The 25,662-nt window shown below is 35.3% G+C and overlaps 1 protein-coding gene across 9 annotated transcripts in view; it reads left to right on the forward strand.

Moving 5' to 3' along the window:
• The window catches only part of KIAA0586 (KIAA0586 ortholog), a 127,045-nt gene that overhangs the window by 52,948 nt on the left and 48,435 nt on the right, over positions 1-25,662 (forward strand). For all 9 annotated transcript variants that reach the window (XM_023726241.1, XM_023726240.1, XM_023726242.1 and 6 more), the window contains 7 exons: positions 4,588-4,747; positions 5,617-5,839; positions 6,412-6,656; positions 7,836-7,912; positions 9,310-9,444; positions 13,929-14,106; positions 22,219-22,373. In XM_023726241.1, the coding sequence (XP_023582009.1) occupies positions 4,588-4,747; positions 5,617-5,839; positions 6,412-6,656; positions 7,836-7,912; positions 9,310-9,444; positions 13,929-14,106; positions 22,219-22,373 (1,173 nt within the window). The remainder of the gene's footprint in view (positions 1-4,587; positions 4,748-5,616; positions 5,840-6,411; positions 6,657-7,835; positions 7,913-9,309; positions 9,445-13,928; positions 14,107-22,218; positions 22,374-25,662) is intronic.

Here is a 25,662-nt window from a genome sequence, read left to right on the forward strand (position 1 = left end):
GCCAGGTATTCAGGGAACAGAAAGAGAAGGAAGGCATAGAGAGACGAGAAACTGAGTAATGAAGAAGGACAAAAAGGGAAAAAGAGGGAAAAGATAACAAAACAAATTTAAAAAAAAAATAAGAACAATAAAAGCCCCCCAAAAAACAGAAAAAAAAAAAAAAAAAACAACCCACGAGAAAAGAAATGCCCTCAGGGATCTCTCTGCCTGTCTGCGCAAGCCGAGGGGGCAGGTTCCAAGCCGCGCAGCACTGCCCGGCCAGAACGGGCTCCCAACTCAAGAAAAGGAACAGAAAACAAACACACAATTCAAAACAAACAAACAAACAATAGCCCCAGGATCCCACCAGTGTGGCATCCCAGACCGCAAAGCAGGTGCAGCCCCTCAGGAAGAAGCAAAGATGGCACTCGGAGCCAGGTATTTGAGCGAAAGGAGGGGGAGGTGGTGAGAGGTAAGGAAAAAAGTCAAAAGAAGCAGAAAAAAAGCAACACCAGCAGCCAACAAATGGCACTCAGAGAGCCAGCCAGTGTGGGCGGGTGGAATCCAAACAGCCGGTGCTTCCCAGACAAGAGACTGTGGCCGCAGCAAGCAGAGGAGGCCGAGTGGGGGTGAAGAAGGGTGGGGGGTGGAAAGCGTATATCGCAAATTACCGGATCTCCGTAGCCCCTCGGGAAGAAGGAAAGATGGCACACGGAGCCAGGTATTTGAGCGAAAGGAGGGGGAGGTGGTGAGAGGTAAGGAAGAAATCAAAAGAAGCAGAAAGAAACAACACCACCAGTCAACAAATGGCACTCAGGGAGTCAGCCAATGCGGGCAGGTGGAATCTAACTAGCTGGTGCTTCCCAGCCAAGAGACTGTGGCCGCGGGAAGCAGAGGAGGCCAAGTGGGGGTGAAGAAGAGTAGGGGGTGGGAAAGCGTTTATCGCAAATTACCGGTTGTTTTGTCTCCCGCTGGAAGCTCCGTGAAGCTGCTTTCTCGTACCCCCTGTTTGCTGGTCTCCAAAAGGAGTCCAAGATGGCAGATCCGCATTGCGTTAGCTGATAGGTGACCTCTGCATGAATCTCTCTTCGCTCTCCATTCTCTGTCAGTCTTCTCACTCCATTTGGTGCTTGGCTGAGTTCTTTATCTCTTCATTTGATGTTGTAGGGTTTCAGGATTGCTGTTTTTTTCTGTTTGGCTTAGTTTTTCGGATCTTCGCTGTGGAGGGACAGCGTGGTGCTTCTGCCTAGAGCGCCATTTTGCCAGAAGTCTGTAAAATTGATAGATTTTAAACTAAGATCATGGTTTATGATAAAGTCTGATCCCTTGTTGCTGTGATTAAAGCATCGTTTCCCCTCTGCACTTAATTTTGAAAACTTTGTAACATATAGAACAGTTGAAAGTACTGTATGATGGACACATTGTATACCCTTTATTTATATTCACCAGTCGGAAACGTGTTGCTAATTTTCTTTATCACTCTTTATATCTACTGTGAAGATCCCTGGTGGCACAGTGGCTAAAGCACTTGGCTGCTAACTGAAAGATTGGTGGTTTGAATGCACCAGCTGCCCTGCAGGAGAGAGATGTGACAGTCTGCTTCTGTAAAGATTGCAGTCATGGAAACCCTGTGGGGCAGTGCTTCTCTGTCCTCTATGGTAACGAGTTCAAATCGACTTGATGGCAATAGGTTTGGTTTTTGGTTTTTGTATATCTACTATATATTATATAGCCTTTAAAAATTTGTTTTAAATTGCTGAACCATTTGTAAGTTTCAGACATTATAACACTTCACCTCTAAATGCATTAGCAGTATTTCCTAAGAACAAGGATACTTTCTTACATAACCAAAATACAATACAATTATAATACCCAAGAAATTTAACATTGATGTGTTAATACTATATAGTATAGAGTTCATATTCAAATTTCCCTAGATGTTCCAAAAATGTCCTAAAGCTTTAAAAAAATTAAAAAAAAAAAAAATTCAGTAGATAGTCAAGGAATACAAGTTTCTTTTGGTTATTATGTAAACCGATATTTTTAATCTTTAAAAGAAAATATGTTTCAGGTACTTTTATTATCGTTTAAACACTCCTACTATGTAAAATAGAGTTTCTAATCTATTACAGCAACGTGAAATTTTCCAAAGGCAAAATTTATTTTACCGTCTGTTAAAAACTCCATAGTTACTGTGACCATATAGATTACAAAGGCATCATTTTATAGGGTAAAACATTTAAACTAACTCAGTTGATGTATAAGCATAAAATTATATGTTTGAAACTTGCAGAGATTGGCACACTAATCACAATTACATTACACCAGAGATTTGATGCATAGTTTTGGTCCGTGCTTCATTAGCTCCTTGGTAACATATGCAATGCAGATATGGTCAGGAATGTGGTTTTCTCTATGCCAATTAACCTGGTCTGTTTTCTGGTGCATACTGCATATACTTTCACAAGGGTTATTGAATGTGAAAATATAGAAAAACCAGTTAAAAGAGGCAGGATATGTAATTGTTAAGAGCGTGGACTTTAGAGTTTTGAAGACCTGAACGTGAACCCCAGTTCTTTTGTTTCAGCCTCATCTGTACACTACAGATATAATACTTAACAGAGTTTAAATGCTATGGTGTTACCAAAAGTCTGACTTTCTAGCAGAGCAAGTTTCTCCTGACCCCCCGTCATATTGTTTCTTATCTTTAGAATTGTCATGGCTTTTCTTGGCCTTTTGATCTTCCAAATGTATTTTAAAATGAGTTTTCAAGTTGCATAAAAACAATTTTTGAGATTTTGTTTAGAATGAATCCAATTTTGATTGGCTTATTTTGGGAAGGATTGACTTTTTTACCATACTGTGTCTCCTTAACTATCATAATGAGATGATATATGAAAAGAGCTTAATCCAGTGCCGGGAACATGGTAAATACTCATCATCATCATTATTCTTCATTACCAATACTAGTAGAATACCTTCAAGTCCTCTCATGATGATGGGTCAGCATTATATTTAAAAACAGCACTATTATGCTATAGGCTTAGGTAGTCAAACATAAAAAAAAAGTATAATGTATTTCTTTTATTTTAAAATTAAGACTAAGAATACTCTATTAAGTAATGCTATAGAATGTCTAATGTGCTTCGTGGTTTTAAATTGCATATTAATTTGCAAGTCATAATACAGAATAAAGGCTAATCTTAACCCTACTATATAAAGACCTTTTGGAATAAGAAGAAAAAGATGAATAATGCAGTTGAGAGAGAAGCAAAAGATATGACCAGACAAAATCAGAGAAAAATACAAATATAGATAGATAGATAGATAGATAGATAGATAGATAGATAGATAGATAGATAGTCAACCTCACTGATGATAAGAAAAATAAAAATTCACTGAAATTCTATTTTTACTGCTCAGCGTGGCAAAACTCTGAAAAGTTTGATATGCCTTCAATTTGGCAAAGTTTGGGAGAAATGAGCTTTCTCATACCTTCTGGTGGGAGTATAAAATATAACAACCCTGTAGAGGGAGATTTGGCAATATCGATCAAAATTACAAATGCAATTAGCCCTTTGACCCCACAGTCCGACTTGTGAGAATTTATTTTATGGTTAGATGTATATACATATAAAATGACTTAAAAAAAACCAAACCCATTGCCGTCGAGATGGTTCCAACTCATAGTGACCCTGTAGTACAGAGTAGAACTGCCCATAGGGTTTCCAAGGAGCGCGTGGTGGATTCAAACTGCCGACCTTTTGATTAGCAGTCGAACTCTTAACCATTATGCCACCGGGGTTTCCGAACTGACCTAAGTACAAGGTAATTTGTTACCTTTGGGGAAGGAAACTTGCTAGATAGGGTGTGAGTAGGTAGGGAGGCTTAATTTTCGCTATCATTCTTTTTTAGTTTGTTTTAATTCTCTTTAAGTTTTTATTTTAAAATTTCAGAAGTACAGTTAATTCCTTTTTTTTATTGTGGTAAAAAAATATATATAACAAAACATTTGCCAATTCAACAATATAGTCAATTCCTTTTTTAAAGTAACTTATTTTTTGTTGTTTTTGTCACTATCATTCTTTTATACCTTTTAAATTTTGAACCTATTCAAATTAATTAAAAAATGTTTACTTTTCCTTCCCCAGTACTTTCCATCTCTATATTGTCTTCATCTTCAACACCTCTTTTTTCTTATCTTTCTCTTACTTTTTACATGTTCTGTTCTTTTGTACCAAAAGGCTTATTTTTGAGATTTTGTCTATCAGTTAAAATGCTTTCTTTCTGCTACGTGGCCCACCCAACCAGCTTGTATTTTGGGTTTGATCCTCAGCTTTATTTATTGAAATCTTCCTCTCTGTATTCGAAGAGTGTGTTTTAGGTTTTTGGTAGGACTACTTTAGAGGCAGAGCTATTTCAATGGCCTGAGGGTTTCTGCAGGCCAATCTTGAGACTAATAGCTAGTCTTCAGGAGCCCAGGCACTTCGGATTCCATTTGGTTTTTGCCCATACATTTAAATGCTACATAGTCTGGGAATTTTTTATTTCAAATTATTTTTGAGTGATTATAAACACAATTTATCTTGTTTTATTAATTTACTTCAGGCAAGAGTGTGCACCCCAGTAGCTACCCCACAGCCTACTCCTTCTCGCTCACCTTCATCACCTCCTGAGGAGCGTGTGTTGGTAAAAACTCCAGATTCTTCTCCCTGTGATTCAGAACATGATGAAGCTTTTCCTGTTAAAGAACTATTTGCTGAAAAAGGTAAACACCTTATCACTATAACTCAATTTTAACTTTCAAAACAAAACAAAAAGCTGTTGCTGTTGAGTCGGAATGAGTTTTAACTTTAGTTACTATTGAATAAAATTTCATGATTTGCTGTATAAGATGTTTTATAGATTAACATATATCTGTTCACTAAATAGTTTTTTAGAAAATCATTTTTCTGCAAGAAACTAAGGAGTTAATTGCTACTTTTAAAATATATAATAGACATTTAGACTAAGTATATGGTGATGTTAAAAGTGTTGTCTTTTCACGGTTATTTTCTTACACTTTACTAAGTTAATTTAGAAATTTTCCAATTAATGGACATTATAATTATTATTGCCATTATTTGTAAGCCAAAATATTAAGGGATTTCTGAAACAACGTATTTTGCCTTCCTATGGAGTTTTTTAGGAGCCCTGGTGTCGCAGTGGTTAAGTACATGGCTGCTAATTGAAAGGTCAGGAGTTCAAACATACCAACCACTCCATGAGAGAAAAATGCGACAGTCTGCACGTGTAAAGATTTATAGCCTTGGAAACCCTATAGGGCAGTCCTACCCTGTCCTATAGGGTTGCTATGAGTTGGGATCAACTCGATGGCAATGGGTGTTTTAGGAGCCCTGGTGGCACAGTGGTTAAAGCGCTTGGCTGCAAACTGAAAGGACGACAGTTTGTATCCACCAGCCCCTCCACAGGAGAAAGATGTGGCAGTCTGCTTGCGTAAAGATTACAGCCTTGGAAACCCTATGGGACAGTTCTACTTTGTCCTGTAGGGTTGTTATAAGTTGGAATCAACTCGAAGGCAATGGCTTTGGTTTTTTGGATGGAATTGTTTACTCACTTTTTTCTTTTAATCTTTAGGAAATGATATGCCTGCCGCCACACTTGTTAATACACCAACAGTTACTCCTGCTGCTACACCTCCTTCAGCAGCAGCTCTTACCCCGACTTTGTCAGAGATTTCCATTGACAAATTAAAGATATCAAGCCCAGAGCTTCCAAAGCCATGGGGTGATGGAGACCTGCCTCTGGAGGAAGAGAATCCTAACTCTCTTAATGAAGAACCTGTTCACCCAGGAGCTATGTAAGCAAGAACGTATTTGCTTTTAGTAACTGTACATTCCATCTTAAGCATCAGATATGATAAATGAAGCTTTATAAACCACAAGCTATTTTAGAAGAAAGAAATTTCATAAATTATCATGAATTTTGGTTTTGAAAATTTTTATCAAATTTATTATAAGTAAATAATAAATTTAAACCTTTTTGAATTTATTTAAAATAAATACATAATAAAATAGTAAATTTAAACCTTTTTCTTAAAGGTTTGAAGCAGATTAAAATAAAGCTATTTATCATATTATTAATAAAGCAGTTTCTCCCTAGTGTGGATCTTCATTTATTGTGATCTATTAACTTTTATATTACCATATATCCCCATGTAGATTTATTTTATGAATGGAAGAGCTTCCAGGATGGTCTGTGATTAAAGCATGAAAACAATTTCAGAAAAATACATGTTTTTAATTAATTATAATACTATAAATTATAGAAATACTTTGCTAAAAGAGATTTAGTACATTTGGATCTATTTTTTATATCAACATCAGTATATACTTTCAATAACTTAAGTTCAAAATATGTCTGTCTTCTTAGTGTAATGTCTGTGGCTAAGGATGAAGAACCTGAGAGCATACATTTCCCTGTTCCACCTGCACCTGTAGAGCCAATTCCCTTGACACCCTTTCCTGATGCTGCCAAGGCCCCTTCCTCCATACAGACGCCAAGTTCAGAGTCATCAACACTGGAGAGCACTACTGTCACGGAAACCGAAACTTTAGATAGACCCATCTCTGAAGGAGAGATTTTATTTAACTATGGTAAAAAATTGGCTCCCAAGAGTAAGTTAACTTGTATCAGTTGATTTCACTGATTATATTATGATAATTTTCTAACTAATACTTTCCTGTTTTAGAATATTTTTACTTAATTTTCAAGACTTAATATGGTATTGGAGTCCCAGGATGGTGCAAACCATTAATGCGCTCTGCTGCTGACTAAAAGTTTGGAGGTCTGAGTCCATCCAGAGGCACCTGGGAAGAAAGGCCTGGTGATCTACTTCTGAAAAATTAGCCATTGAAAACTTTATGGAGTAGAGTTCTACTCTGACACACATGGGGTCACCATGAGTTGGAATCAACTCGATGGCATCTGGTTTGGTGCTAGGTTAATGTGATTTCGTAGACTCTGGGAAAGTTAGTTAACTTTTCTGAGCCTTATCATGAGAAAGTACAATATCCCTCATAATTCTATCTTTCAGAGATAATATCACTGTTAACAGTTTGGGTTATCCCCTTCCAGTCTTTCTACAAATTTTTTTCTATGCATATATAGACACATACACGTATATGTATATGTATGTATATTTGCCTTTAAAACTAGCATCATACCGTACAGGTTGTTTTGAAAACTGAACCTTCACCTAATAATATACTATTATAGACATCTTTCTATGTCAATACATACCTCACTTTTTTTTATGACTGTGTAGTGTTTAAGCATTGCCACATGATGGGCATTTAGATTTCTTCAATGTTTCGGTATATACACAATTCTCCAATGACAATCCTTGCACATGTATCTTTGTATACTTATGTAATAATTTCCTTAGAGTAAATACCTAGAAGTGGAATTGCTGAATCAGAGTATCCACCTTTAAAATACTGATATTTTGTCAAAGTGATCTCCAAAAAGGTTAATCAGTTTTTAATTATATCAGCAGTTTTTGAGAGTGGTCATTTCTCAATTTCATAGCTACAATTGAGACTTGTATATTTTTTTATTTTCTGTTTATCTGGTAGCTGAAACAAAAATACAAAAACCTCATCTTTGTTATAAATTGCTTTTTTTTTTAAACTAGTAAGGTTGAATAGCTTGTGAATTGCTTGTTTATGAACTTTGTTAGCATTTCTGTAATGTAAGTTTAATTGTAAAGTTCTGTGGCTTTATGGTCAGATTATTTGCTAAGTTTCTAAGTTGTATTTCTTCTTTTTTCTAACTTTTTACATTTTAATTTCTAGTTTTAGGAGATGGGGGACTGTATCCAACAAACCTAAATGATAGCTTATCCAGTACTCTAATTGATGCCCTTGAAATGGTAAGGAATGATTGACTCAAAAATTGGATTCTGACATGAAGAATACCTTGGTGAACTCGTTGTCATTAATTAGATTATTTTCTCAGTTATTTGAGTTATAGACACAAAACTTAAATATTCATGACAGAATTTAAGGTTTCTTTTTTTTTAATTATTGAGGTGAAATTCACATAACATAAAATTAACCCTTTTAAAGTGAACAATTCAGTGACGTTAGCACATTTACAGTATTGTTGCAACTACCATCTCTGTAGTTCCAAAAATCTTTTCATCACTCTAAAAGGAAACCTTATATATACCCTTTAAGCAGTTACTCTTCATTCTCTGCTCTCCTGAGTTTTGCACATTTCATAATGGAGTTTTACCTTAATTGTGAGAATGAAAAGAAAAAATTGCGTGTTTAACCTCTTTGGTTCCCGTAGTTGGAAAATACACAGTTAATTAGGCAATGAAATGTAGCTCAGTGCAAATTGTTACCTGGATATGTTGCATTTAAAATATTTTAGGCAAGGCCTTAGCCATTTAAATCAAACCTCTTATAACACATTTGTTATTTTTTCCTAACCATAGTTATAATTCTTTATGGAAAAAATAATTGAATTTAATGACTTTTTTAAAAACCTGAAGTAGGATCCAGGGATACTAACCCTTCCTAGCTATTATCTAGGTCTGCAGAAGAAAAAACTGGCAATTAAAAATATATACCTACCTAAAAAAAACCCATTGCTGTTGAGTTGATTTCGACTCGTAGCAACCCTATAGGACAGAGTAGAACTGCCCCATAGGATTCCCAAGGAGCAGCTGGTGGATTTGAACTGCTGACCTTTTTGGTTAACAGCCATAGCACTTAACCACTGTGCCACCAGGGCTCCGTTAAAAATATATGAGATATATATATATATATATATATATAATAAATGTCATACAGAAATGATAGTAGGAATTTTCTTTTGAAAAAACTGCTAAGGAATTGAAATCTTCTTTATGTTTATGTGTTTTCAAACAACCTAAGCAAGAAAAGGTCATTGCACTGAAGGTTAAGTGTGGTGTTGCTTTGTGTACTGTATAAATATACAGCAGGAAACTGAACTGAAGAATTGATGACACCATCAAACATATTTATGAATCACTGTAATCAATGACAAAGTAGAGGGTCTAATTTTCACATATTTTGATAATACATTTCCAGTTTAAATTTAACTAAATTACTTTATATTTAAACAATATACAGTTGTTTATATTTGAGGTAAACCTAAAGGGTTTATATATGTATAAAGGGTTACAGTCGGATGGAAATGAAAACTATGGGGAAAAAAAAAAAGAATCCATCTTCTTTCCGAAAAGTTCTAATATGATAAAAATTTTTGTTGTCCTAATGATATTTACATTTCTTCTAGGAAGATGATCATCTCAGTGAAGGGCAAGTGATTAGGATGCCCCATAAAAAATTTCATGAAGATGCATTTCTTTCTCTTTTTGCTAAACAAAACCAGGAATCATTGGTTTCACAGCAAGCAGTCTATCATTCAGAGGTACTTTTTAACCTTAATGATATTTTTTATTAAATCTAAATACAAGAAAAGAATAACAGATATTCCAGTTTTTATTTAAAGCATGCCAATAGTTCACGTGTTCAGTGGCCAGCTTTGTAGCAAGTTTAGCCTGAAGTTATAGAGCTATAGAATTTTATAGCTGAAAGGAATTTAGACCATCGTTCCAGCTCTCTTGTTTAAAAAAACTAAAGCCCTGTTGTATAATTTATGAGGATCATTCATTCCTTCTTTCTTTCTGAAACCATTTACTGAGTACTATATGCCAGACACAACCTTGGAAATACAAAGATGAATAAGTTCTAACCCCCACCTTTAAGCAGTTTATAGTCATATAGCAGAGGACAGCTTAAGCAAGTAATCACAATACAGTGCAGTAGCTGATCAAATATGTGTATTTACAAGTGCTATATGAGTACAGAGGAGAGAAATCTATTCTTGAAGTTGGATGACACTTCACAGAGGGTATGATATTGATCTGAGTCTTTAAAAACTTAGTAGGATTTCATCAGGCAGCAATGAAGAGGTAGGAAATTTTGGAAGAAGATACGGTGTATGTTTACACTTATGTGAACCATGGGATATATATGCCCATGTTACATTTTTATGCCCCTGGAGGTTTATTGGCAGGCATTTGAGCTGCTTTAGTATGTTCTGGCATCAGGGCGGATACTGGTGCAACTGCCTAAAAAACAAGGAAGTTGGTCTGTGCCACATTTGAGTGTTGAGAGCCATTCGTATGAGGGGATGCTTCCTGGAGGAGTGATTGTGTAAAACTTTTGTGTCTTTTGGCTTCTGCATAGCGAGGTAAAACTTGCAAGTAGCACGTATGTTTACTATTTCTTCTGTGTTATTGGGAAGGTGTGGTTGCCAGCATTTAGAAATATTCAAGTAAATGAGTTATTTTTGGAGTGAAAACAGTTTGTGATGCACTTTCTGGGCCATGGGACTGATAAATGTCCCACAAATGTGATGTGCTTCGTGGAACATGGTACCAATATGGCCCACTCTAAATCAAACTGATAACAATTATGTACAGTAAATGCAATGTTTATTTATATTTAGTATTTTGTGTGTATTTTTGGAAAGTTGAGTAAGATATTTTGTGGTTCAAGTGTAACCAGGAAGTGTGATGCTCCATGGGACCGGTATGTCCCACGTGTGCTGTGCTTCGTGGAACATGGGACTGATATGTCCTGTTTGCAATTGATACCCTGTTTTTTCAGATAATAAAAAAACTACCAGGAAATAATGATTCAGCTTCCATTCTATTAGTGAAAAAACATGGCATTGCCAAAAAATTACAAAAAAAAAAAAAAAAGACTACCCATGACACAGTGACGCAAGAAATATTAGGGCATATTTAAAAAGTGTTGAAAATCTCAGTGTGGCTAGAGCTTTAGATAGAAAGTCAGATTGTCTGAAGAAATAGTTTGAATCAGATGAACATAAAGACCTTTTTAGGCCATGGTAAGGCTTGGGCACTGTGGAGCCCATTAAGGTTTTTGAGCAAGGGATTCACATGCTAACATACTTAGGAAGGAATATGGACAAGTGAGGGAGAGATTGGGAGATCTGTGAGAACACCACTGGAGTAGTCTAAACAAGAGAGAATGAGAACATGAACAAAGACAGTTACCACAGAAATAGAGAGGAGAAAGATTTAAATTTAAGGGTATAGAATTGTTCACTGATTGAAGGAGGTTGAAGAAGAGTTTTTAAAGGATAATCCTGAGGCTTTTCACTTGGGAGCCTGCCTGGGTGGTTACGTAGTTGTTGACTTAGAAGCGCGGAAAGATGAATGCCAAGTTTTGTGGGGAAGATAATGAGTTCAATTTGATGTATTGAATTTAAGGTGTTTAGGTATTAACACAGTGGCTGCAACAATGGGCTCAAACATAGCAGCGATTGTGAGGATGGCACAGGACTGGGCAGTGTTTTGTTCTCTGGTACATGGGGTCATTAAGAGTCAGAACCAATTAAACAGCACCTAACAACAACAAGGAGAGTCCAGGTGGAAATAAATGTATAGCAGCCACTCAGGATGGTTAATGATGGAGCAGGGACTAGAATTCTCCATCTCTATGTAGTGCTTTTTCTTTCGTATTAGGATGTCTGTATCTGAACACACGTGAAAGTAGCTTTAGATGAACTGGAGGTCTGAAGACTATACCAGACCCAAGGAGATGGCTGGTTTTATTTTCTAATAATTTGAATTTTTACCCTTAAAAATTTAAATGATTAGGAAAAGTAGTGGAAGAAGATGAAAATTTAGTAATGAAAAATTTTTCCTTCGTATTGAAAAAAATAATTCAGTTTTCTCCAACTTCAACTGGCTATTGGCCAAATATCGGTTTTACTGGAAAGATATTAGTTATGATTCCTATGTTGCTAAGCTCAAGAAAGTACTCTCATAGCTGTAGAAACCAGTAAGCTGAAACCAGTAAGCTGAAACAGAAAATGAGGCAAGCAAATGGCATGAACAGAGGTAGCAAATAGCAGAACTGGCAGCAATAATTTAAAAAGTTCTATTGACTAATCCCTGCTTCCTACCTTTTATTGTTTCATTCATTTATTTGAGTCTATCAGACTTTTCCATCTTTTTAATGCTGGGAAGCTTATCTCTATTATTTTTTCCATTCTATTTTTTTTTTTTCCCATCTCCTCTAGAACTTTTGTATCCAGATTTTGGTATTTCTAATTCTGTTTATCTCCTAAATTTGCTCTTTATCCTTTCCTACTGTCTCCTGTGAGAGCTCCTCAATCTGATCTGCCAACCACTAATTTGCTCTTTAGTTGTATCCATTCTACTACAGTGAGAGCCAAAACTTGATGGACTGCCTTGTTTTTCTGGGTCTCACAAGTTTTCTGCCTTTAATGAGGTGCTAAAACCAGACCAAACCTGTTGCTGTCGAGTCAATTCTGACCCATAGCGACCCTACTGGACAAAGTAGAACTGCTCCATAGGGTTTCCAGGGAGCACCTGGTAGATTCAAACTGCTGACCTTTTGGATAGCAGCTGAACTCTTAACCACTGTGTTACCAGGGTGCAGTCACTATTTTTCTCTCTCTCTCTCTCTCTATTTAGTGGAAAATATTTGAGTTTTCCTACTCTGGCAGGTTTCCACCTAACACAAGCTATGGCTTTTGCAGGTTTTACTGTGTTTTTTCATCTCTAATAGGTACTGTGAACTGGTCGTAATTAATTTCTTGCTAAAATGTATTTACTGTCATTCTAAACATTGCCCAAGAGTCTCCAAGGAATTTCATATTAATTGCAAAACAGTCTTTCTATATTTAAAGGATATTGAGGCAATTGGTATTCCTAAAGAAGAATCAGGTTAGGAAATAGAGTTGGAAATATATAGAGGAAAATTGGGGCAAATTGTAGAAAACCTTGAACGTGGGGCTAAGAAGTTTATATTTTATTTTCTAGTCAAGAGTTATTGAAGATATTTCAGCAATGATTTCTTCATATATTCTAGTAAAAAAAAAAAACTTGGTTGAAATTAAAACTCTTCAGTAACTTGCAGTAGAATGAGAAACCTAGGAGCTTTCAAGTTTTGTAATTTTTTACTCAGTTTTTGATTAGCAAACTGATTAGAGGATCTCCAAGTCACAAAATGTGCTAGAGATTTTTTTTTAAATGTGCTGTCAAGTCATTTCTGACTCATGATGACCCCATGTGGTGTCAGAGTAGAACTAACTGTGCTCCATATGGTTTTTAACAGATGATTTTTCAGAAGTAGATCTCCAGGCCTTTCTTCTGAGGCACCTTTGGGTGAACTCAGACATCTGACCTTTCAGTTATCCACCAAGCATGTTAACCTTTTGCACCAATTAGGGTATATAATTTTTAATACAGAAAGAAAAAAGTCTTAATTTTTTTCAATTGGTTATTTATTTTATATATTTGATAAAGAAATATACAAAATATTTTTGTACTTTTATACTTTTTCAGGGAAAGCATTTTATTAGATACGGTTAAAATAGTCTTGTTTAATCTGTATACTTATAAAAAGAGTTATTTGTATAGGGGTAATCTTTATGTCTTTTAAGGTATATTATTCTCTTCATTGGTTGCTTAATTATAAAGTTCACATAAAAACTTTAGACAATTTTAGTTCATGAAGGAGAAATAAATTTCCTAATTCTAATTTTAAACTATATGAACTATGTATAGTGCTTTAAATTATTTTAAAATATACTTTTAAATTGGTAACAAAATTTGGAGCATTAAAAAACAGGGTTATTTCACTTCATAAAAAATAAAATATTTAGCACACATTTTAGCACTCATTAACTTTTTAAACTTGTCTTTCAAGTAGTGTATATATAGTATAAAAAGCACTTAATAAAATACCTTCAAGCAGTCGAGTGGTACAGACTGGTATATTCAACAAGTGTTTCCTGTTTTCACTTGGTTTTATTATAATGATTTTGACAACCATTTCATCTTTTCATAGGACTTGGAAAATAGTGTGGGTGAACTTAGTGAAGGACAAAGACCCAGGCTGACCACAGCAGCAGAGAAGATCTTAATGGGACATTCTGTCTATATGCAGCAGCCTGTTGCTAATGCAGAGTCTTTGAATAAAAAATGTGACCCTAAGCCATTATCTCAGCAATTTGACACCATTTCAGGTATACACCAAAGTATTTTTTCTTGATGTGTTATCTGTTATTCACTTTGAATCCCATTGTACTTTCTTTGTACTGTTTCCATGCTGAATGCTGTATGCTATTTGCATTGCAATCTATAGTGGTAATCTGAATTGAGAAAAGTAGTACTATTTTCAGGTGAGGGCCTGCAAAATTTCTTTATTAAAAAGGATCTCCATAATTGAAAAATTTGGTTATGGCATACAGCAGTTTTTCCCCAAATGTGATTCATGTATCAGTGTTTGTACATGAACCACTTTGTGGTGCATGAGATCATTTAGGTAATATGAACATTTAAAAAATTTTAATAGTGATATACTTATTTTAATATAAACTAGAGAAATATAAGTAGCACATCAAAACTGTGATTTAACAGATCTTCTTGTTTAGGACAAGGCTAAATTAGGTAATGCTATAGAATTCCAGTCTTCACGCCATGTGAATTTCAGGTGCAGTGCTCAGTGCACTCAAGACTGTTTTAGAACTTCAGGACTATTTTAGAACTTCACTAAGCTTTCTGCTGTAACACTTTGGAAATAAGGATAGGATAGAGAAAACTGGTCACTAATTTTTCCGTGCCCATTGCTGCATTCTCCTAAGTGAAAAGAAGCTTCCAGTGGAATACAGATTTTTCAGAAATCAGAAAAGAAAATGCCTGAAGTTTGAAAAACATTGGTATAGAGTATTTAGAGTGGCAGTGTTACATTGCAAGAGCACCTTATGTCATTCAGAATGGAGAGATAAAAAAAAGAAAATACCAAGAAATAGTAAAAAAAAAAAAAAATAAACAAGAATGGAGAGATATTCAGGATTGTAATTATTTCTCATTTTGTACACGTAGTGAGAGTATTAAATGTTTTTTACATTCTTTCAAATTAGTAGAATTCAAAGTGGCATAAAATGTGCAGCTAACAAGGTAGATTGCAGTTAAACAGAATTACCACTAGATGACTCTCGCCGATCACTTGACAGCTGCTAGTACTTGAGCACAACTAACCCGCTGCCTGTCATTGAGTCTTTTCCGACTCATAGTGATTGTATAGGACAGAGTAGAACTGCCCCAGAGGGTTTCCAACGCTGTCATCTTTACAGAAGCAGACTGCCACATCTTCCTCCTGTGTAGTGGCTGGTGAGTTTGAAACATCTACCTTTCAGTTAGTAGCCGAGCACTTTAACCATTGTGCCACCAGGGCTCCTGAAAACAACTAGGTACTTGTTAAATTGTTATAGAATAAAATCCATGAGGGTATATCCTATCCAGCTCCTCCATATATATCTGGTAGCACCTAGTAGATTACCTACAGTACAGTACATTTTTTAATAATAAGTACACTGTAGGTATTTAATTTAATTGGAAAAAATAGTAATATGAAATAACAAGATTGAGCATACATATGAGGCAGTATAGAAGAGGGGCTAAGTGTTTGGGCTTTTGGAGTTACAGAAATGGGTTTGAATTCCAGCTCTGCCACTTACTAGCTCGCAGGTTGAATGACAAAAAAGATGCAGAATCAGCTTTGGAGAGCTGTCTTGGTAACCCTAAAATGCTGGCTGGTATTTTTAATGAGTTGCAAAGGATCCTGGGGTATACTACCAACTACAGCTCTTCGTTTATTCAGAAAACCTGTATTGAATACCTACTATCTAAGCCCATTGCCATCGTGTCAATTTTGACTCATAGAGACCCTATTGGACAGAATCAAACTGCCCCATAGGGTTTCCAAAGAGCAGCTGGTGGATACAAACTGCCAAATTTTGGTTAGCAGCCATCCTCTTAAACACTGCACCACCAGGGCTCTACCTACTATCTACCTGGTACTAAATTGGTACTATGTTAGGCACTCAAGTTACAGAGATGATGAAGAGCTGTTGTCAAGGAAGTTTACAAATTAGTGTGAGAGAAATACAAGACAGACAACAATTATAATACTGTGTGATTAGTAAAACAATACAGACTACTGTATGAGTGCAGAGGAGGAACCAGCCCACACATGAGGGTTCAGAGAAGGTTTCCCACAAGAGCTGATGTGAAATTGAATCTTTTTTTTTAAATTGTGCTTTAGGTAAAAGTTTGCAGCTCAAGTTAGTTTCTCATTCAAAAATTTATACACACGTTGTTCTGTGACATTGGTTGCAATCCCCACAATGTGTCAGCATTCTGCCCCAGGTTCCCTGTGTCCATTTGTCCAGTTTTCCTGTACCTTCCTCCCTTCTCCTCTTGTTTTTGGGCAGGAGTTGCCCATTTGGTCTCATATATTTGATTGGTGAAATTGAATCTTAAAGGAATTAGCCAAGTGGTGAAGAATGATAATATTCCAGTTTGTTCATTTGCTTATTCATTCATTCAGAAAACTTTTTTTTTTTTGAGTGTCTGCTGTACTGTAGGCATATGCTAGGTGTTGTTATTAGGTGCCGTCAAGTCGATTTTGACTCAAAGCGGCCTCATATGACAGAGTAGAACTGTCCCATAGGGTTTTCTTTATGGGAGCAGATTGCCAGGTCTTTCTCCCATGGAGCTGCTGGGTGGCTTCAAACCACCAACCTTTTGGTTAGTAGCCCAGTGCTTAACATTGTGCCACCAGGGCTCCTTGTGCTAGGAACTAGGGATATAAAACCTGGTAAGGCCCTGACCACAATGAGTTTGTTCTGTAGTAGAGGTAGTAGATGAGAAAGAAGAAACATGCAATAAATTATTATATTTATTATTATGAAGAAGTCCATATAGAAAGGGGTTCAGGTCAGTTGTACTGGGGGGAGAACAGTCAGGGACGACATCATAGATGAGGGGTGTCTGACTGGAGGTGAGTCTTCAAAGATGAATAGATGTTTGCCATATGGTGAGTGAGGATGGGGTCTTCCAGGTAGAATATACAGTGAGACAAGGGGGCAAAGTCAAGAAATGCAAGGCATAATCGGGGAACAGTAAGTACTTTGTCAATGACTAGAACTCAGGGTTATGGGATGCAGTGAGATTGGAGCAGTGAGTAGAAACCGAAGCTTCTGACCAGTTCATTCTGTTTCAAACCCCTGCTGAGAATTTGCATTTCCACCACAGATATACTGAATCAGAATCTACATTTTAACACGATTCCCTGGTGATTCTTACATATAATAAATTTTGAGAACCGCTGCTATACTAGTGGTTCTCAGAACTGGTTCCTAATCAGCAATATTAGCATCACCTGGGAACTTGTTAGAAATGCAGATTAGGGAGGGGAGGGGTGGGGATGGAAAAACACTATATAGACAATGGATAAGTGGTAACTTTGGAAAAAAAAGAAATGCAAATTATCGGCAGGGTTTCAAACTGGAACGAACCGGATCATGAACAACCCTGGATGTTATATCAAGAAGTTTTTGGATTTACTCTGAGGCAATTAGGATCCATTTGTGCACAAAATGAGAAATAATGCCAGTCTTACTTTATATTTATTCCTATGCAAATTCAGTTATGAATTTATGATAATTTTGAATGTTGCATGGTATTCACGAATCTATTTGGGATTATAAGTAATGAATGAGTGATATGATCGTATTTACCCTTTATTCACCAAGATCATCTGAGTGACAATGTGGTGGGTGGTTTATTAGTTTCCTAGGGGTGCTCTAACAAAGGTGGCTTTAAAACAACAGAAATGTATTGATTTACAGTTCTGGAGGCTAGTAGTCCAAATTCAGAGTGTCGACACGGCCATGTTCTTTCCAAAGGCGCTCAGGGAAAATCCTTTCTTGTCTCTTTCAGCTTCTGATAGCCCCAGCAGTTCTTTGGTTTACAGCTGCAGCCTAACTCCAGTCTCTGCCTCCATCTTCACAAGGCTGTGTTCCCTCTGTCTCCCTGTCTCTGTGTATCTTCTCTTTTGTAAGGATACCATTCATAAAGGATTAGGACCCACCCTACTCCAATATGATCTCATGTTAATTGATAATATCTTCAAAGGCCCTAGTTCCAAACAAGGTCACATTCAACAGGTATAGGAGTTAGGACTTCCAGATTTCTTTTTGGGGGACTTCATTCAATCCATAACAGATGGATTGGAGGGAATTAAGACTGGAAGCAAGGAGACTGGTTAGACAGCTATTAAAGTGAATCTGGTGATACATTATGCAGCAGTGAGGATATATAAAAAGGAATAGATTTGAGAGACAATTAATAAGGAGAATGGACAAGTCTTAGTTTGAATGTGAGAGGTGCAAAAGAAAGGAAAGTCTAAGAGGATTCCCAGGATACATGGCAGTCCCATTCACTGAGGGAGGATCAATAAAGAGGAGAGACAGAATTATGAGGCAATAAGGATGAGTGAGGTTTTATACATGTTGAATTTGACATACCTTTGTGTTTCATACACACAGAATAATCTGTTAGGCATGCCAGGCCCAAAGCTACTGCTGGCAGTGGCAGCTTCAGGAGTACCTAGTCTTCTCTGAAAGTCTGCCACTGTTGCTTTCTCACTGCAACAAGATTCTAGAAAAGTTAGGGATTTCAAGTTTTGATTAATTAAATGAAATTTGACTTGAACGAATAATACCTTAGCATCCCTTTTATAAAAGGCTAACTCTTGCACATTTATACTAACAGACAAGACACCCTCACTCAATGAGCATACTCTTCAGAAGCAACACAACAAATTCAGCATTGTTGTGATTGCTATCACAGATTCCTTTCCTGACCCCTTATCACTGGGTTAGATACCCGTCCTATGTCTGTTTGTATATTTCTCTAATGTCACCTGCCTAATGTTGGTGTTATCACACTGATTGGTAATCTCACTTGAGGATAGGGACTTTATCTTGTTCACTGTCATATCCCTGTCATCTAGCAGAGTTTGTGGTCCCTTAGGCACAGTCAGTGAATATCTGTTGAATGATAGGGTGTTATATGATTTGAAAGCTATTGTGTACCTTTAGAGCTTTTGGGGAGATGTTTGATTATATACTTTCTGGATTTGTACATTTAATTTTCTTTTACCAAATTTATCTTGTATCCTTTTAATTTTTTATTTATACCCATATATTAATGCACATACAATTTTTCGTAAAAACAAGACTGATTATATCATACATTATTTTATGTTGCACTTTTTTCAGTGTATCCACCTCCCCACCCCCACACAATTCCTCCTGTCCCATATTATGCCTCACCTAGGTAACCTATGTTATGATTTTGATATGTTACCTTCCCGTTTTTTTCCTTGCACATACACACAGTTTTTACCCAGTAAACTCTGTGGAAATTACTCTAGGTTAACTGGTATTGCCTAAATTCACTCTTTTTAATGACTGCATAAAACCATATGGGGTAGATTTCCAATAATTTATTCAGTTATTTATCCATTGATAGATGTTTACTTTATTACCATTTTCTCCCACTATAAACAGTGCTAGAGCAAATATCCACACACGTATAGTCTACCATATTGTTACATTTTTTATTTATGGAATAGATTCCCAGGAGAAGTTAACTGGAATCAAGGGCAAATGTATTTTTAGTTTTAAAATAGATATGCTAAGTTGCTTTCTTAAAAGTTTAAACCACTGTACATTTTTATCAGCAATTAGAGCCCTTTCCCTGCATGCCCTCCAGAAATAGTGGTTATCACTCTTTTTAACCTTTGTTAGTTAAAAATAAAGCTATATATTTTATTTATATATAAAGCTATATGTTTATATATATTGGTGAGTTTATTTGTCTTTTCATATGTTATCCATTTGGATATGATCTTTTGTGAATTACCTATTTCTTTTCTCTCCTGTCAGGTTTAAATTTTTCTTTTAACTTCGAAAGAGCAATTTCTGTATTCTAGATGTTTTCTGTCATCCGTATTGCAAATATCTTTTTCCAAATTTATCTGTTGTTCACGGACATTATTTTGATTTTTTTTTCCATGCAATTAAAAAGACATTTTTGATACAGTCAGATATTTCTATCTTCATGACTTGATTAGGTTTCTTCTAACACAAGCTTATACCTATAGTCCCCTAGATTTCTTTGCAAGATTTTCATTATTTATTATGTATTTATATTTAAGTCTGTCTGTAATTAATTTTTACAAATGGTATAAGGTAGAAGTTCAACTTGGTTTTCTTCCAGATAAATAACCAGTTGTGCCAGCACCAATTATTATGCAGTCTTTTCCCTACTGAACTGATGTATCAGCCAGTTTGTATATTAAATTCTCGTATGTGTAGGAATATTTTGTTTGATTCTTTATTCTGTTTCACTGATCTAAAACATACTTATTAGACTGTTGTGGCTTTATGGTACATTCTGCTATTTGATAGGGCAAGTCGCCCAGTTTTTTTCCTTTTCATACTTTTCTTGGCAATTCTCAGGTCCTTAGTGTTCCATATGAACTTTAAGATTATTTTATCCACTTAAAAATCACCATAATTGCATTGATTTATATATTAATAGTGGAAGAATTGGTATTTTTATGGTATGTCTTTTTGTTCAGATCTTCTTTGATACCCTTAGGTAGGATTACATATTTTTTCTCATATGATTCTGTGTCTGTCTTAATAATTTTATATTTTTGGTCACTATTGTAAAGAAATTTTTTATTTCCATTTCTAAGTGCTTATCGCTATAATGTAAAAAAAAGCTAATGATTTGTGTATATTAGTCTAGTATCCAGTCATGTTACCAAATTCTCTTATTAGTTCTAACAGACTTCTTTCTCACTAGAGTCTCTTGGGTTTTCTAGGTATATAATCATATCATCAGCAAAAAGAATTTTTAGTCTCTTCTTTTTCAACATTTATATGTGCTAATTCTTTTGTTTTAATTTGTTTGCTGAAAAGTCTTAAGATGAAGTTGGACAAGTGACACAGGAATAGAAATAGGCATAGCAGAATATAAAGAGCCCACTGTAAGACCTTGCACAGTAAATTATGGGTATTATTTAAATTAATCTTCCACTAGATAATTAAATGAGAATAAAACAGGTAATAGTTTTGACAAATCGTTTTCTACAGATTGAATACTGGAAAGGTAAAAATTAAAACTCAAAGGATGTATTTTGCTTTATGTAAAGCATACTTTAAAATTTAGATTAACATAAAAGATCAATCAGAGTGTGATTATTTTCTATACCTAGGAAATTGTTAACAGATTGCCTTTAAATAGAAAATATCTATAATATCTTCAAAATATTTCATTTAAAACCATTTAGTTTATAACTCTTCAAGCCTATTTCTGTTGATTAAAATGAGATATGTTATACTGTCCTCTATTTAAAAGGGGATCATTAGAAAAACAGAATTTTCTTAGAAATATTTTAGCAAGAACATAAAATAAAAAGCAGCGACTAGGAATTGGAATCCTCATTAATTAAATTAAATCCTAGTTAATTAAAAAGGAGGTTTTAATCCTTCTGTGTCTGTTAGTAGCTCTCTGATTTTTAGACAGTTAGCTCCTCTGAGCCTTGGTTCTGTCAGTGAAAGATGGTTATAATACTACTGACCTGTCTACCTTCAGAATGATTGTGAGGTTCAAATTAAATGAGATAATATATGTAAAATGTATATGGAGTATAAAGTATAATACAAATATACAGTGATATTATTAGATAACTAGATATTTCTGCTCTCATTCTCTTTTTTGATGCTAAATTTGATTGAGATGCATTTGGATAAGAAAAAAAGGAACTTGATCATTTGAAGAAAAATACCTGCAGAACAGAACTAAGCAATACCAACATTTTCTAGCCAGGAAATTGCCCTTTGCTTTAAAGATTACATTTTAGATAGAAAGTTTTCTGTTGGCTCTTACTGATAGAAAAGATGAGCAGAAATCTTAGGAGTTGGTATGTGGGAGTGCGGGGTTGAGGTGGGCTGGACTACATGAGCAACTTGTTGATAAGAACCTTACTTAGAATATTCCGTAGATTTGTTTGAACATAGGTACTTTTTGCATTCTGTATGTGCTTTGGTTTTAATTGCAACGAAAGGTTGGTATCTGGTATTCTTTGTTGAAGTGCACTGCTACTTCTAATTCAGCAGATGAGAAATAACTGGTAGTTCTAGTCAATTACTTGTTCTTTTTCTAAGATAAATGAAACGATTTATTTTACCTTTTGTTTACATATTTGATAACAGGAGGTGTTTATGAAGATTCATGTGCTAGTCGTGGTCCAATGAGTTTGGGAGAATTGGAGTTGCAGCCAAATTCTAACCTTGTTCCTCCCGCAACACTTCTGACAACACAAGAAAATGATGTTAATTTGCCAGTAGCAGCTGAAGAGTTTTCTCAGGTACCAAATTAATAGCACTTGTACATATTTTACTTAGAATTGTAACAGTATTGCTTTAGCATGGTACACTGTCAGTGGCATAGTCTTTGGAGTCAGACAAGCTTCAAATCATTCCTTCTGTATTTATTAATTCAAGCCTTAATGCAAATCATAGCCCAACCAGTTTTTAGCTGTCACATAGAACAAATTGTTTAGTGTCTTTCTAAGCCTTAATTTTCTCATCTGTAAATTAAAAATAAAAATAATATATATTAAATGCTTGGTATCTAGTTAGGTAGCTCTGTAACCCATGCAATAGCTAGATTACTGATTTGCACATAGTAGGTAATTAATAAATGTTTATTACATTAACATTTGTAAAATGTATTACCATGAAAGAATAAGAAATTTAATGCTGAGTTAAACCAGTAGCCCATGAAATCTAGTGTACTGAAAAAACAGGACAATTGTTCTCTAAGATATTAATCTAAAAAATGCTTATGTCATTAAATATACTTTTGTATCTATGTGATAGCAACAAGTTTCTCACTGGATATTAGTTTATTCAGTAAGTGTTCATTGAATGGTATTGTGCTAGGTGTTGAGGAAGAAGACAAAAAATATGTAAGATAAAGATTGTCAATGGAACACACCATTAGGTAAGTTCTTGTTACCAACCTGTGACCAAGCAAAGATCAGGAAAAGATAGTAACGAATTAATATGTTATAAATTTTGTACAAAGGATGGTTTGTGACCTTCAGTTAGGCAAAGATTTCTTGGATATTGTACCAAAAGCACTATCCATTAAAGAAAAAATGAATAAATTAGACTTTATAAATATAAGAAATTCTGTTCTTTAAAATACACCACTGCTAAGAGAATGTAAAGATAAATCAGACTGGGAGAAATATTTGCAGATCATTTATCTGACAAGGATATAAGGAACTCACAGAATTTAATATTAAGAAAACAAACAGTTCAATTTAAAAATTGGTGAAAGGTTTGGACAGATACTTTAACCGAAGAAGAGATATAGATGGCAAATAAGCACATGAAAAGATGCTCAACACTGTTAGTCATTAGGAAAATTCCAATTAAAACTAAAATCAAATACTACTACCAACCTATTAGAATAGCTAGAATTAGAAAGACTGAGATTCCAAGTGTTGGCAAGGATATGAAGCAACTGGAACTCTCATACACTGCAGTGGAGAGTGTAAAATGATTCAACCCCTTTGGAAAAACAGTTTGGCAATTTCTTAAAAGTCAAACATACACCTATCATATGGTAGTTAAATGTTCAACTACTAGCCAAAAAGTTGATGGTTTGAACCCACCGAGCGGTACTTTATAAGAAAGGCTTGGTGATCTGCTTCCAAAAGGTCACAGACTTGAAAATCCTATGGAGCAGTTTTGCTGTGCTCACGTGAGGTTGCCATGAGTTGGAATCCACTCAAAAGCAACAACAAAAACACATATGATCCAGGCATTTTACTCAATAGAAATTAAAACATGTATCTACACAGAGACTTGTACATGAATGTTAATAGCAGCTTTATTTGTAGTAGCCAAAAACTGGAAGCAATACAAATGTCTGTCCACTGGTGAATGGACAAATTGTGGTATAACTATATGATGGAATACTACTCAGCAGTAAAAAGGAATTGATATGCAGTGTTAACACACACGTGGGAGAAAGATGTGGCAGTCTGCTTCCATAAAGATTACAGCCTTGGAAACCCTATGAGGCAGTTCTACTCTCTTCTGTAGAGTCGCTATGAGTCAGAATCAACTCGATGGCAGTGAGTTGTTGTGTTTTTTTTTTTAGGGGGAGGGGTTTATTGATACACATGACAACATGGATGATTCTCACAAAAATTATGCTGAGTGAAAACTAGACTTAAAAAAGAACACATACTCTATGATTCCATTTATATAAAATTCTAGAAAATGCAAAACTAAGTGTATTAGTTTTCTAGGGCTGCCATAACAAAATATCATAAAGTGGGTAGCTTTAGGAAACAGAAATTTATTATCTCACAGTTCTGTGGGCTAAGTGTTGACCGTGTTGATTCCTTCTGAGGCTCTGAGAGAGAATCTGTTCCATGCTTCTTGCCTAGCTTCCAGTAGCTTCATTCATTCCTTGGCTTACAGCTGCTAAGGTACATCGTGTCTTCCTCTGTCTCCCTGTCTCTGAGTATCTTTTTCTCTTTTATAAGGACATTAGTCATATAGCATTAGCACCTGCCCTACTCCAGTATGATCCCATGTTAACCTAACTGATAACATCTTCAAAGACCCTATTTCCAAACGGGATCACACTCACAGGTACAGGGATTAGAACTTCAACATAACTTTTTGGGGAACATAATTCAATTCATAACACTAATCTGTAGAAACAGAAAACTGATCAGTTGTTGCTTGGGGATGGGTAGGAAGGGGTAGAAGGGAGGGATTATAAAAGGGTAAAAACTTTAGAAGTTGGTGGATATGTTCATTATCTTGATTGTGGTGATTGTTTCATGGATATATACATATATCAAAACTTAGCAAATTGTACATTTTAAATAAGTGCAGTGTATTATCTATACCTCAATAAATACCTGAATAAAGCCATTTAAGAAATAAAAGAGAGATTGCTTTGTTTAATTGTTGGCCTCTTTTAAAATAAAACTGAAACATTACCAGAAGAATGGACCTCAAAAAATTTCTTCGTTAGATTTCTTTAGCAAACAAGGAAGTATAGCTAGTAATAATAATAGTACACTTTTATTTACAGTGCTTACTTTGCCAGATGGTGTTCTAAGATCTTTATATATTTTAACTCATTTAATCCTTATAACATCCTAATGAAGTAGTTAATATTTTTCCCATTTTATGAATAAGGAAATTGACGCATTGAGAGGTTAAGTAACCTGCTTAAGGTGAAAGCTAGAAAATGGCTTGGTCAGATTTGAACACAGGCAGTTTAGCTCCAAAATTCTTACTCTTAACTACTGTGGTTAAGGAAGGGAGCTAGGAAGGCTTTAAGTCTTAGGAGCCAGAGATAGTCATAGTATCCATCTTAGAAATACACATCAAAATATATTTACTTCAGGGAAGAAACCTACATAACTAATGACTCTAAGGTTGGAAGACCAGAGTTTAGGCTAGTTGTTACTACTGCAATCTAACGCTACTCATTTTTACCTCTTGATAAAAGAAATGGTTGCGATAGCTGAAATGGTTACATTTGAGTCCGTGTGGTCAGGTGTTTTAGATTCTTCTTTGGTTGTATTTACCGATAAGAGTCCAAAGATGACTTTTTAA

The sequence above is a fragment of the Trichechus manatus genome, unplaced genomic scaffold, assembly GCF_000243295.1.
Source record: "Trichechus manatus latirostris isolate Lorelei unplaced genomic scaffold, TriManLat1.0 scaffold00010, whole genome shotgun sequence".
NCBI classification, from domain to species: domain Eukaryota; kingdom Metazoa; phylum Chordata; class Mammalia; order Sirenia; family Trichechidae; genus Trichechus; species Trichechus manatus.